Here is a 14,051-nt window from a genome sequence, read left to right as displayed (position 1 = left end):
CGAGCACATTTATTTATTTATTTATTTTTATGCTTGTATGAGAGTAAACAAGAGAGCACAACAACTACACCTTGATCCTGTGACAACAAAACTCACATGTGAAAACTATAAGCAAAGGGTCCATCAAGTGGCGGCCAACTTGTAGGACCCTCAAAAAAACAAAGCAAGTGGCACCCCTACACTACTTCCAAATCAAGGCTTGCAAAGTCCCCCTCAGAGCTGAAAAAAAGATGGCTCCATTTTCTCCACAATTGAAGCTTTTCTGGGAGCAGTGTGATCAAGGTTGAGAGGACGGCAAAGGTAGGTATTTGTGTTTGAGAAACACAATCCTCTCATGGAAAAACAAGGTGAAAGGGCAACATACTGGCAAAGGGGAGAAAGAAAATTAGGTTTGTAAAAGTCAAACTCCCCGGTCTACATAGCAAAGCCCTAGAAAAAGGATGGTCTCTTCTTTCTTTTTCTTTTTTTTTACAATCTGCTCCCTCCCAAAAACATGGAGTGACAAGATCAAACCATGTAAAAATTGGAGGGAGAGAAAATAGGTTGGTAGGTAAACTAGGTAATAATCTCTAAACCCATGCAGCAAAAACCAGTGGAAATGGCTATCTTTGGGGGCTCTGTTGGGGACTGCAAGCAACTCTCTTCTGAAGCAAGGCAAGGAAGAACCTGATAACCTAACCATTAGCCTCAAATCCTTAAGGCTGATGGGAAAAAGTTGGCCTAGATTAAGCTTGGTCAGAAGCTAAACCCATCAGAAGGATGATTTGAACGCTTGATTTAGCTTCTTGACAATATCCTTGACAGACAAGCAGAAGTCGTCACCAGCCTGCAGGGAAAATTGGCAGATGAGTTAGCATCACATGATGAATGATTAATAAGTCTGTACCGAAGAAGAAAGTACCATGCATCATGCATGGCAGGCAGAGAGTGATTTGAGATGACTCACCATGGCCATGATGGTGATGTCGAGGGAGGAGGTGGTGAAGGGGAGCACATTGGTGTTCATGATGGAGAGGCCGAGGCGCTCGATCTCGGAGAGCGCGGCGATGAGCACCCCCTTGCGGTTCTCGCAGTGGATCCTGACCAGCACCGTGCGGTCCGACACCCGGGCCTCGATCTCCGGCAGCGTGCCGGAAGCGTCGGTGCCCACGAAGTTCTCGTCGCAGGAGGAGCCCTCGTCGTCGTCGGCGGACAGCTGGGACTTCTTGACCAGCACCGCCACCTCGACCGGCCTCCGCCGGGCCTCGTCCTCCAGCCCCTTCACCTGGTCCTGCAGCTGCTTCACGTACTTGATCGAGTCGCCGAGCACCGATGCCTTGTCCATCTGCGAGCGAGAGCAGCCAAATCAGTTAGTTGACCGGAACTGGCTAGCTGGCTGGCTAGTCGCGCGCTCTCGGCGGTGGCATGTCGCCATGGATTTGGTCTGGGCGTGGCGTGCCTATCTATTCCTACCTTCTTGAGGCCAGGGACGATCTTGGAGAGGGCGATGAAGCGCTGGCTGAGCTTCTCGCGGCGCTTCCGCTCGGCCAAGATGTGGTCCTGGTTCTGCGACGCCGGGCGTGTGGTGGCGGCCTCGGCGACCGCGGCCATGTCGTCGTAGGAACGCTTGGCCGGGCGCTCCTGCTGGGGCTGGAACGGCAGCGCGGCGGCGGCGGCGGCGTCCACCACCTCCTGCTTCGGCGCCTTGGCGGCCGCCGTCGCGGCGCCGTAGTACGCAGCGGCGCTGGGCGCCTGGTGCGGGAGCGGCTCCGGCTTGGCGAACGCGGCGTGGCCGCCGAAAGAGAGCATGGTCAGCGAGGAGGAGTCCGCGGGGGAGCCCTGCTCCGTGATGCACGAGTCCCAGCTGGTGTTGACCTTGGCCGCCTTGCGCGGGCGGTGCGACTGCTCGGCCGCCGCGGGCTGCTGCTGCTGCAGCGGCATCGTCGACAGCGCCGCCGCCACGGCGTAGTCCACCTCCCCCTGGCCGAACGCCACCGCGATCTGCTGCTCCGTGTACTGCTCCAGCAGCGCGTCCGACTGCCACTGGTGGAAGAAGCTCGGCTCGTCCATCACCTGCGCGACAGCCAAGAAAGCATCAGTACGTATTCAGCGATAGAGGAAGCTGCTGCCATCGAACTGCAGATGAAGCTGCAGGCTTTCATCAACCAGTGACGGACACGGACTCACCATGTTGGAGAACCACTGTGTTGCCATCTGCAGATTGCTTGCTTGGGATTGGGACGCCTTGTTTCCGAACCAAAATCCAAAAGGACTGCTAGTGCTATAGGCAACTAGCTGCTTGAAAGCTCAACAAGTCCTGAAGACAGCATGAACAGATAATAAAGAGGCAGAGAGAGGCAGAGGAGATCACTGCATTGTGCAGTGAAATTGAATAAACTGCACTACTTCATGCATAGATAGCTGGAGTGGCACAAGATGCGAGGAAGACTGCATCTGATTCTATCGGTGTGTGTGGTGTGACATCATGGGACGGTGTGTGAGGGAGGGAGTGCGACCAACACCAACCTGTGGAGATTGGAGAGAGGGGCCTGGCCTGGTCCCTTTCGTTTGCAATTGCACCAATGGAGATGAGGGAATAGGACATGCCGCATCGCCTTATATAACCTCTCGGGCTGGGCTGGGCCACACTATTTTATTTTTATATCCGGCCTCTCTCGTCTCTTGGTTGGGTGTGAATGCGGACTACTCGGCCTCTTCCTCTTCCTCCTCTCTCTTTCCTTGCATAATATTGGTTGCTTTGGGCTGCGATTCAACTGTGCAAATGGTGGCTAAAGTATTCGCGTCCTCTTGATCTACTTGTATGAACGACGACGCATAGTTTATTGCGCGCTCTCGGTGATGTTTATTTTGATCGCGTTACCTCATGATGATGTCACTGGAGGGATTGCTTAGGCATTGAGTCGTAGCAAATTATACTAATTTGTCCTCTTTTGTGCTGTCGTTGTTTTCCCCCCTATTCAGAGGTTAATTCCTATTCGTAGATATGTTCTTTGCAAGGAAAATGGACCTAAAACCCATTTACTTTGGATTTTAGTGTTTGATGACCAACATAATTAAGTTGGACTAATGAATTTACAAGTAATTGTTTTATAGTTCAATAGGGTGCAAGACGTGACTTGGACGAAGGTGACATGATGATCCGATGATCAACACCATAAGCAAGACCCTAGGAGCACAAGAGAAGACCCAAGATATCAAGCAAAGTCCAAGCACGAAGATAGGAACCAAGTCATACGCAAGATCGCGAAGAAACGAGCTCACAGAGGTGACCGGACGCTGGCGGAAAGTGACCGGACGCTCCGATCAAGAGGCTCGGCAACAGCAGACGTCAGCAGCAGCGACCGGACGCACCGATGGTACTGTTCATCATCACTGGCAACATATTCAGTATTGACCGGACGCTGGCGACAAATCGACCGGACGTAGAACTGCAGCGTCCGATCGAGTACAGAAATGTTCCAGAGCGGCGAAATTACGACCGGACGCGTCCGGTGGCATGTGACCGGACGCTGGCAGCGTCTGATCAGTTTATCGCGGCTCTAACGGTCGGGACGACCGGACGCATCCGGTCAACTTTCTCAGTGGGGCTTATAAATAGACCCCCAACCGGCTATTTGAGCAGTGTGGAGCTAAGAAAATATATCAAGGGTGTTGATACACTAGTTTAGTAATCTCCACTTGCATAGTGCTTAGTGATTCATTAGGTGATTAGCGTGAGTGCTTTGCGAAGTGCTTAGGTTGATTAGACCACCGCTTATGCGCTTACTCTAGGTTTAGCCCTAGTGTTTAGTGAGGTTTGCATACCTCTTACCACTCGGTGCTTGCGCGTACCATTGTTGTACATCGGAGGGGCCTGTAGTCTTGCGAGATCACACCAACCGTGGTTGTGGTGTGGCCGCCACCGTGTACCAGAGGGAACAAGGCCAGCGGCGTTTCGGTCGGCAGCTTGATAGTGAAGACGGCGGGGAGCATCCGGGAGAGGCTTACCGAAAGGCACGTCGAAGACCCATTTGCACATGAGGAAGGCCCGAGGCTATCCACGGAGTTACCCGACCGGGAGCTTGGCCCTTGCGAGGGATTCCTTGCGAGAGGCTCCAACGAGGACTAGGGGAAGCTTGCATGCTTCTCGATACCTCGGTAAAAATACAGTTGTCGTCGACGGAAGTTTACATATCTCTACCTTGCTCTTTAGCTTTCACATTTACTTTGATTGTATTACTCTTTTTTGTGGTAGAGATAGCAACACACTAGCAAAACCATAGGCGCACATTTAGATAGTTTATCTTTTGCATAGGTTTTGCTATAGTTAGTAAAAGAGGCCATAATTTAGAAGTATATTTTTAAGTTGCCTAATTCACCCCCTTTAGGCGTCAAGGTCCCCTACAAGTATCAGAGCCGGTTGGCTCAATTTGAACCTTTGGCTTAACCGCCGTTGAGCCGACGCTATTTAGAGTGGTTGGGATGGATACCTCTAGGCCTCCGTACTTTGACGGCACTAACTTCCCCTACTATAAAGGTAGAATGGCTTTGCCACTTTGAGGCAGTTGATTTGGGTGTTTGGAGAGTCACTCATGACAAGATGAAACTCATTAAGAATCCTGATAAACCCACAAAGAGTGAAGAAAAGGAAATGCATTTCAATGCTAGAGCTAAGAATTGCTTGTTTGAATCATTTAGCATGGATGTGTTTAACCAAGTGTTCACTTTAAATACAACACATGAAATTTGGTTAAAACTTCAAGAGCTCCATGACGGCACATCTAATGTTCGTGAGCAAAAACATTATCTAGCTAAACAAAATTATGATTCCTTTACAATGAATGATGATGAGCTTGTTCGTGGTATGCATTCTCGTTTGATCTAATAATCAATGAGCTCTATTCAATAGGATTAACAAAGCTAGATAATGCGGACATTGTGAGGAAGATCATCTCCGTGCTTCCACAAAAGAAATATGCAAGCATCATCACCATCCTTCACAACATGGAGGACTTGAGCATCATGTCTCCAGCCATAGTCATTGGTAAGATAGTGGTATTTGAAATGTCACGCAAGATGGGTCAAGAAGAAGCATCTTCATCAAGCAAAGGCAAAGCTCTCGCATGTAGCGAGAAAAAGAAGATGAAGGGTAAGCAAGTTGAGACAAGCTCAAGCTCAAGCTCCTCAAGTGAAGATAAAGAAGAAGAAGAAGATGATGATGATGATGATGATGATTCAAGTGATGATGATCAATCTTCCACCTCCACCTCCGACCTTGATGAAGAATCAATCAAACTTATCAACAAGGTGGAGAAGATGATCTAAAGGCTCAATGTCAAGGGTGTGCTCATCCAAATTCAAGATCTCATTTTCATCAATCAAAGAAATGAGTAAAGAAAGAGAGGATGCTATGGATGCGGCGAGTTGGGGCACTTTGTGGAAGTTTATCCAAACAAGCCCACACCCAAAACAAAGAAGAAGGCATGTAAGAACCAAGCCCTCACATTAATAAGGTCATGGGATGATTCTTCAAGTGAAGAAGAACACCATCACAAGAGGTGAGGCCGCAAGTACTCATCATCAAGCTCCTCTCGTATGTACCTTATGGCACGAGGTAACAAAAGCTCATCCTCTAGTGAGAGTGATAATTATGATGAAATGTCTTCTTATGATGAAATTGTGCAACAAAATCTTAATTATGCTAAAGTTTGCACTAGTCAACAAAAGAAGCCCAAAAAATTAAAAGAAAAGCTAGATAGTTTACAAGAAGCATACAAAACCTTGCTTGAACAATATGAGAACTTTGCTAATCTCAATGTTGAACTATCTACTAAAATTAAGCAACTTGAGTCTAGTGCAACAACAAATGCATGCACAATCAATGATGAGCAACTTGTAAAGAAAAATGAAAAATTAAAAGAAAAGTTAGTTAGATCACAAGATGCTTATAAAAGTTTGCTTGCTAAAATGGAAACCATGTGCAAACATTGTGATGATCTAACTAATAAAGTTGCTAATCTTGAAGCTATCAGTACAACCCCCATCAAGGCATCTAAAAAGAAAATTTAACATGCCTAAAAAGGATGCTTCTACTTCTTGTAATGATTTATATTTAGACTTACCCTTGTGCTACCAAGTTTGTGTGTGAGAAAGTTGTTGTAGATACATGCACACAAGAGGTTACAAAGGAGAATGAGCAACTCAAGCAAGAAGTAGCTCGCCTCCCCAAGGACTTGACTCAAGAGAAAGGCAAGGTGAAGCAAGCCCAACTTCATCAAGATAACACCATCAAGGAAGTGAAGAAGCTTGATGAAGGACAAACCGTGGTTTGCTACGTGTGTGAAAACTCTAGTTTGGTTTTGGCTAATTGATGAAACCCTAAGTGCTAACCTAGTATATCAAAGTGATTATGAGATAGGTAGCACTACTCCAAATAATGAAGCAATGATGAAGATCATGATGATGGTGATGGCATGGTGATGATCAAATACTTGAACTTGGAAAAGAAGAAAGAGAAAAACAAAAGGCTTAAGGCAAAGGTGCAAGACGTGACTTGCACGAAGGTGACGTGATGATCTGATGATCAACAACAATAGCAAGACCCTAGGAGCACAAGAGAAGACCCAAGATATCAAGCAAAGTCCAACCACGAAGATAGGAACCAAGCCGTACGCAAGATCACAAAGAAACGAGCTCACAGAGGTGACCGGACGCTGGCGGAAAGTGACCGGACGCTCCAATCAAGAGGCTCGGCAACAGCGACCGAAAGCTGAGTACTAAAATTGACCGGATGCACCAATGGTACTGTTCATCATCACTAGCAACATATTCAGTACTGACCGGACGCTGGCGGCAAATCGACCGGATGCAGAACTACAGTGTCCGATCGAGTACAGAAAGGTTCTAGAGCGGTGAAATTACGACCGGACGCTGGCAGCGTCCGATCAGTTTATCGTGGCTCTAACGGTCGGGACGACCGGACGTGTCCGATCAGGACGTGATCAGCGTCCGGTCAGTAGCAGAAAAGCGGGATTTCGTCTCCAACGGCTACTTTCTCAGTGGGGCTTATAAATAGACCCCCAACCGGCCATTTTGAGCAGTGTGGGGCTAAGGAAACATAAGGGTGTTGTACACCATTTTAGTGATCTCCACTTGCATAGTGCTTAGTGATTCATTAGGTGATTAGCGTAGGTGCTTTGCGAAGTACTTAGGTTGATTAGACCACCACTTATGCGCTTACTCTCGGTTTAGCCCTAGTGTTTAGTGAGGTTTTGTGGGGGGTACGATCCTAGATACCCATGGAGACCACACCCTAGGGTCGGCCTAGCCTACAAGATGAAGCCTTGCGGGGCACAACTCTGCTCGGTGCCTCCCGCAAGACACCGGGAAGATATCCTAAAGATACTACAAGATCTGTTAGGATACGTATGATCCCAAGATTCATGTAATCTGTTATTACTTTATGATTTTCTCTCAGATATAACCAACTTATAACCCTACCCCGGGACTATATAAGGCGGGCAGGGACCCTCTCCAAACTCACGCAATATCATACGATAGCTAATATAAACCAACAGACCACATGAGTAGGGTATTACGTCATATTGATGGCCTAAACCTGTCTAACTCATGTGTCTCTGTTGCCTTCTTGTTTTTTATCACACGCTTCTCTGTCGATCAATCTACCTTTGTGGGATACCCCTCGGAGGACTGCCGATGATATTCTGTCAATAGTTGGCGTGCTAGGTAGGGGTGTGCATATTGTTTTCTTGTTGAACAAGATGGCTTTTTCTATAGGCTCTTCGTCCCTTCCGTAGCCTGGCCAGATCTTCACGGTTGGATCCATCTCGTGGGTCATCAACGCTGACGGAGTTAGAGAGCTCATCGAGCCAGTTCAGATCAATGCTACGCCGATCACCCCAACATCTATGACTGCAGATCTAATCTCGGAACTGCCTCCGAGGTCCCCTTCATCAACAACTCACCGCCCGCTTCCTCGCTACTAGAGGAGGCAGATCAACAATGACGATCTGATCGTATCCATCGATCGGGTCGGTCTGAAGCTCGCCGATTGCCTCTCAATCACCGAATCGGCTCTAGACAATCTAGTTCAGCGCCGACCACCCTCCGATCCAGATTGATCAGAGGTTGCTTAAGAAACTCTAGGGGTTATGGCCCTACCCTTTGGGTTCACCAATGTCGCCGCCGTTTACCAAGATGCCCTAAGGGGCAAATTCACCGACTAGGTTGGAGATGTCCATCCTCTCACCGACCAGATCGTCGACCAGCCTCCGTCGGCCGTCAACATGTTGCACGTCGTCCGCCGCCCTGGAGCGTCCCTCCAGACCATCCTAGAGGAGAATACAGACTCTGAGTCCTAGGGCTCTATGGTGACCATCGCCGAAACGACCACCAAACTACTTCCCCCCTCCATTCCATGGCAGCGCAATCTTCAACGTCAGTGTCGATAGACCCCCTCGAAACAGTGAAACCGAGGAGGAATGCGCCGCTTGTGAGAACCAGAACGTTAACCATGCGTAGCACCGAGCAAATGAGATTGCTCTCGCAATGGCCGAGCAGCAACTTGACTCACAAGAAAGGCCACTCCAACGCAACCTCGACAACGAGTTTGTTCGTGTTGACGGCCACGACATCTACAAGACACCAAGCGCCAATCTCGCAGTGGCCACCAATGAGCTCGTCCGGCTCCCGCAGACAACCGAGGTCGCCAAGGTCGCCGCCATGCTTAAAGCGACACACTGTCAGGTCAATGAGATCCGCTAGGAACAGAGACCTTCATACTCCACAACCTCGATTCGCCAATCAACCACGACAAGAACCGATCGCCGCTAAAGTCGTTTCACCGACCAGCACCGCGACGATAGGCAACCCCTCTAGGGCGGAGCTAGGGGCAACTGCATCGAACATCACCGCCAACACGACCAAGAGGTCGACCAGGACATCCAAGTGCACCTCAACAATCTCCGAGATGCACGATGACGTATCGACGAATGCCGCTTTGGTCGTCATGAAGAAGAAGTATGCTGCCGCTAGGAGTACGAGCAAGAGTATGGTAACCCGGACTCAGCTCTCGAACCGCTCAATGCCAACAACGCTGTAGACGATGGCATCGCCAACCCCAAGGGGCCCCCAGCATTCATGAGGGTGCTCCAAACACTTCAGTGGCCTCGTGGTTTTAAAATCACAGGGGTCGAGCCATACGAAAGAAGGATGAACCCAACACAGTGGCTATAGGCTTATGCCACTGTTGTCTGCGCCACCGGAGGAGACACCAGTGTCATGGTGAACTATCTTCTCGTCATGCTCACACTAACCACCATGAACTAGTTCACAAACCTTGCCCCAGACTCCATTAGATCCTGGGAAGAGCTAAAAAAGTCTTCACCGACCATTATATGGCTACGTGTACTCGGCCAGGCACCAAGTATGATCTCAACCACATCAACCAGAAGCCGTCCGAGCTCCTCCATACCTACATCAGACACTTTTCCAAGATGAGGAATTATATTCCCAACATCATGGAAGCGGAGGTCATCACCGCCTTCATTAGAGGACTCCATCACGGCAAGCTTCACTCCAAGTTCAACCGCAAGCCGCCCATAGGGATTGGCGAGATGATCACGACCACCAACCAGTACGCCGACACCAAGGAAGCTGAGGTGCGCTTCAATGAGGATGTAGGCACTCATCGTCCAACACGCCGCTATGACGACCGCCCCGATGACCGCCACAATGACCGCCGCTACGACGACCACAATTACCATAATGACAGTGGCCGTGATCGGCCAGAAGGACCCAAGTCTAGTCAAAATCGTCGCCGCCGGACAGACCACATCGTCAATGAACCTCGTGCCAAGTGCAACTACGACAAGAAATACAAAAAGATCCTCGATGGCCCATGCCCTCTCCACAAGAATGCTAGACATAAGATGAAGGACTGCCTCAGCTTGGCTAAGGAGTTCTAGGACAAAAAGCTGGACGACGACACCAACAACGGAGCCAGAGGCCGCCGACCACTTGGAGGCAATAACAATGCCTTCTAGGACCACGACAAGGTGGTCGCCACCATCATCGGGGGTCTTGCCTCCACTAAGAGCAGAAGAGAACGAAATCTCGCCGCCCGGTGGGTGCTCGTTGTCACTACAGAAGACGCCGCCACCAACCCTAGCTATCGCCCATGGTCCAAGGTCCCAATCACCTTCAGTAGGGCTGACTAGTGGGTGGACATCCCCTACATAGGGCATTTCCCCCTCATCCTCGATGCAACCGTCCAGAAAGTGCTTTTTAGAAAAGTGCTCGTCGATGGTGGGAGCGCTCTAAATTTCCTCTTCGCCAGAGCCCTAAAGGAGTTGGGCCTCGGGATAGCAGATCTCACACCCTCAGACTCCTCCTTCTAGAGTGTGGTACCTGGCAGGGCATCCAAACCATTTGGAGAGATCACCCTACCAGTACAGTTCGGCACGGCAAGCAACTACCGCGTCGAGCACATCAACTTCTACGTTGCCAACTTCAACACCGCCTAGCACGCCATACTTGGTTGACTAGCTCTAGCCAAGTTCATGGTTGTACCGCACTATGCTTATCTGGTGTTGAAGATGCCCTCACCCGCAGGAGTCCTAGCCTTGTGGGCCAATCACTCCATCGCCTACGCCTACGAGACAGAGAGTCTCGCGCTCATCGAAGCCACCGGCCTCTCCATCCAGATGGCCAGTGTAGTCACCGACACCAAGACGGTGCCTGCTGATGACCTGGAGATCCCATCGCTGGAGCCTCCTCGTGCCTCCGCCAAGTCCAAGGAAACTAAGGAGGTCGGTCTCGGCCTCGACGACCCCTCCAAGACCATGAAGATTGGGGCTCACCTTGACCCCAATAGGAAAGCGCACTCATCTCCTTCCTACGTGCCAACGTCAGCATGTTTGCTTGGAAACCTACAGACATGCCGGGGGTACCGCGGGAGAAGATTGAGCACTCCTTGAATGTCTCGCCGACCGCCAAATCGATCACGCCAAACAAGAAGGAAGCTATTAGGATAGAAATAAAATGGCTCCTAGCTGCTAGATTCATAAAAGAAGTGTATCATCCTGAGTGGTTAGCAAACCCTATTCTTGTTCAAAAAAATGGAGAATATGTGTTGATTACACTAATCTTAACAAACACTGCCCTAAAGACCCCTTCGGTCTGCCTCGGATAGATGAGGTTGTAGACTCTACCGCCGGCTGTGAACTGCTCTCCTTCCTTGATTGTTACTCCGGCTATCACCAGATCTCCCACAAGGAAGAAGACCAGATCAAGACATCGTTCATCACGCCCTTTGGTGCGTACTGCTACACCACCATGTCCTTCGGACTCAAGAATACCAGGGCGACTTATCAAAGGGCCATCCAGATGTGCCTCGATCAATAGATCAGCCGCAACATCGAAGCTTACATTGACGATGTGGTCGTCAAGTCTAAGACCGCCGACAATCTTATCATCGACCTCGAGGAAACATTTGCCAACCTGAAAAGATACAGATGGAAGTTGAACCCTTCAAAGTGCATCTTTGGAGTTCCATCTGGTATACTCCTGGGCTACATCGTCAACGCACGTGGCATCGAGCCCAACCCCGACAAGGTCTCCGCCATCACCAACATGAAAAGGCCAACATGCATCAAGGATATACAGAAGCTTACAGGCCACATGGCTGCTTTAAGCCACTTCATATCGCGCCTCGGCGAAAAAGGGCTACTGTTCTTCAAACTCCTCAAGGCCTCCAAGCATTTTTTTCTGGTTAGAGGAGGCAGGCATAGCTTTTGAGCAGCTCAAGTTGTTCCTAACAAAGCCTCCAATCACGACGGCATCACGGCCAGACGAAACTCTCCTAATCTACATCACCGCTACTTCTCGTGTCGTCAACACAGCCATTATGGTCGAACACAAGGAGGCTGGGCACACCTATAAGGTGCAACATCTGGTATACTTCATCAATGAGGTTCTCAATGAGCCCAAGACTCATTATCCTCAGGTCTAGTAGCTGCTATACACTGTCCTGATTACATCGCACAAGCTCCGCCACTACTTCAAGTATTACAAGATCGTCGTGGTCACTGAGTTCCCTCTGGGGGACATCTCCACAACAAAGAGGCCAATGACCATATCATCAAGTGGGCTGTCAAGCTTGGCACTTACTTCATTGAATTCAGAAGAAGGCCTACCATCAAGACTCAGGTGCTTGTTGATTTCATTACTGAGTGGACTGAGATACAAGAGCCCATCTCCGCTACTTGCCCTGAGCACTGGGTGATGTACTTTGACAACGCTCTCAACATCAACGGTGCTAGTGTGGGTATTCTATTCATCATGCTGACCAAGGATAAGCTCCGATACATTCTCTGGATACATTTTCCGGCCTCCAACAATGCCGTTGAATATGAAGCATGTCTCCATGGACTCCATATAGCCATTGAGCTCAGCGTTAAATGCATCATGGTATACGGGGACTCCACGCTCATCATCTACCAGCTCAATAAAGACTGGTCTTGCTCCAGTGAGAAGATGGATGCATACTGCGCTGAAATCGGGAAGCTTGAAGGGAAATTCTATGGTATCGAATACCACCACGTGGTATGTGATCAAAATCAGCTTGTCGACCACCTATCCAAGTTAGGCTCCTCTCGCACTGCGATTCCGCCAGGGGTCTTCGTTCAAGATCTTCTGGTGCCATCCATTAAGGAAGATAAGGAAATTCAGGAAGTCCCCCCCGCCGAGCAGCTGGTACTTACGGTACCTTCACCGGCCACTGATTGGAGGGAACAGTTCATCAAGTATCTCTCCAGTGCCGAAGTACCCGCCGATAAGACTAAAACCGAATGCCTAATCCATCTAAGCAAGCATTACATGCTGGTGGATGGCAACTTGATGAGGAAAAGTGCTAAGAAAGGGATACTGCAAAAATGCATCACCTAAGAAGGAGTGAAGCTACTTCTCGAAATTCACTCTGGTTCCTGCGGCAACCACGTGGCCTCGAGAACCCTGGTCGGCAAAGCTTTTCGAGCTAGTTTTTACTAGCCCACGGCCATCTCCGATGCAGAAGACCTCGTCCAGCGTCGTGAAGGATGCCAATTTTTCGCCAAGCAAATACACGTGCCGGCACAAAGAGCTGCAGACCATCCCAGCTTCCTGGCCCTTCGTATGCTGGGGACTGGATATGATTGGGTCTTTCAAGTCAGCGCCAGGTGGTTTCCGGTACGTATACATCACCATCGATAAGTTCTCCAAGTGGATTGAGTATAAACCACTCGTCTCGGCTACTATAAAGAAAGCAGTCGAGCTCTTCGAAGATATCATCCATAGATTCGGTCTTCTGAACAGCATCATCACTGACCTCAGAACTATGTTTATTGTCCATCACTTTTGGGACTTCTACGAAGACCGATGCATCTCCATCAAATATGTCTCTGTTGCCCATCCTAGAGCCAACGGCTAGGTCAAACGAGTGAACGACATGATCCTTGATGCCCTCAAAAAGAGGCTATATCAGAAAGAAAAAAAGCATCCGGGTAGATGGCTCATAGAGCTACTAGCTATGGTCTAGGGACTATGCACTCAAGCTAGTCGCAGCATCAGTGTGTCTCCATATTTCTTGGTCTATGGCTTAGAAGCCATACTACCAGCAGATATTGCCTTCCGAGCACCTAGGGTGGAAAATTATGATGAAGAGCAAGCCACAACTGTTTGGACATAGGACGTCGATAGGGTTGAGGAAGAACACCTAATCACCTGTGTTCGCACAGCCAAATATCTAGAAGGCTTGCGGAGGTACTACAATCACAACATCAAAGGTCGTTCATTTGTTGTCGGTGACCTCTTTCTCCGTAGAAAACAAAAAACCAAAGGGATGCACAAGCTCTCCTCCCCATGGGAAGGGCCTTACATCGTCAAAGAGGTTACCTGAATAGGGTCTTATCGCCTATGTGACTTAGACAGAATCGATGTCCTCAACTCATGGCACATCGAGCACCTCATATGTTTCTATCCTTGAAACACCCTAGATATGAACTCTCACTTTATGA

General features: G+C 49.2%; 1 protein-coding gene across 3 annotated transcripts; it reads right to left on the bottom strand.

Moving 5' to 3' along the window:
• Nucleotides 1–448: 448 nt before the first annotated feature.
• Nucleotides 449–2,569, bottom strand: LOC136538152 (transcription factor bHLH25-like). Of its 3 annotated transcripts, none has more exons than XM_066530131.1 (5): nt 2,506–2,569; nt 2,167–2,296; nt 1,453–2,052; nt 947–1,324; nt 449–826 (listed from the first exon to the last, which is right to left on the bottom strand). In XM_066530131.1, the coding sequence occupies exons 2-5, from the start codon at nt 2,191–2,193 to the stop codon at nt 752–754; spliced, it is 1,080 nt and encodes a 359-aa protein (XP_066386228.1). In that variant the 5' UTR covers nt 2,194–2,296; nt 2,506–2,569; the 3' UTR covers nt 449–751. The 3 variants fall into 3 exon arrangements, with proteins under 3 accessions (XP_066386228.1, XP_066386229.1, XP_066386226.1); XM_066530132.1 differs by having other exon boundaries at nt 2,167–2,304; nt 2,507–2,553; XM_066530129.1 differs by lacking the exon at nt 2,506–2,569 and having other exon boundaries at nt 2,167–2,483.
• Nucleotides 2,570–14,051: the final 11,482 nt, after the last annotated feature.

The sequence above is a fragment of the Miscanthus floridulus genome, chromosome 2 (genome assembly GCF_019320115.1).
Source record: "Miscanthus floridulus cultivar M001 chromosome 2, ASM1932011v1, whole genome shotgun sequence".
Lineage (NCBI taxonomy): Eukaryota > Viridiplantae > Streptophyta > Magnoliopsida > Poales > Poaceae > Miscanthus > Miscanthus floridulus.
The sequence above is the reverse complement of the archived record's forward strand: the minus strand, read 5'-3'. Positions and strand labels throughout refer to the sequence as shown.

Bases quoted from the DNA above. Each gene is read 5' to 3' on its own strand.
- LOC136538152 (XM_066530131.1), bottom strand. From the start codon at position 2,193: ATGGCAACACAGTGGTTCTCCAACATG. The intron at 2,053-2,166 runs GTGAGTCCGTGT...GCTGTCGCGCAG, and splicing joins CACAGTGGTTCTCCAACATG to GTGATGGACGAGCCGAGCTT. The intron at 827-946 runs GTGAGTCATCTC...TTTTCCCTGCAG, and splicing joins ACATCACCATCATGGCCATG to GCTGGTGACGACTTCTGCTT.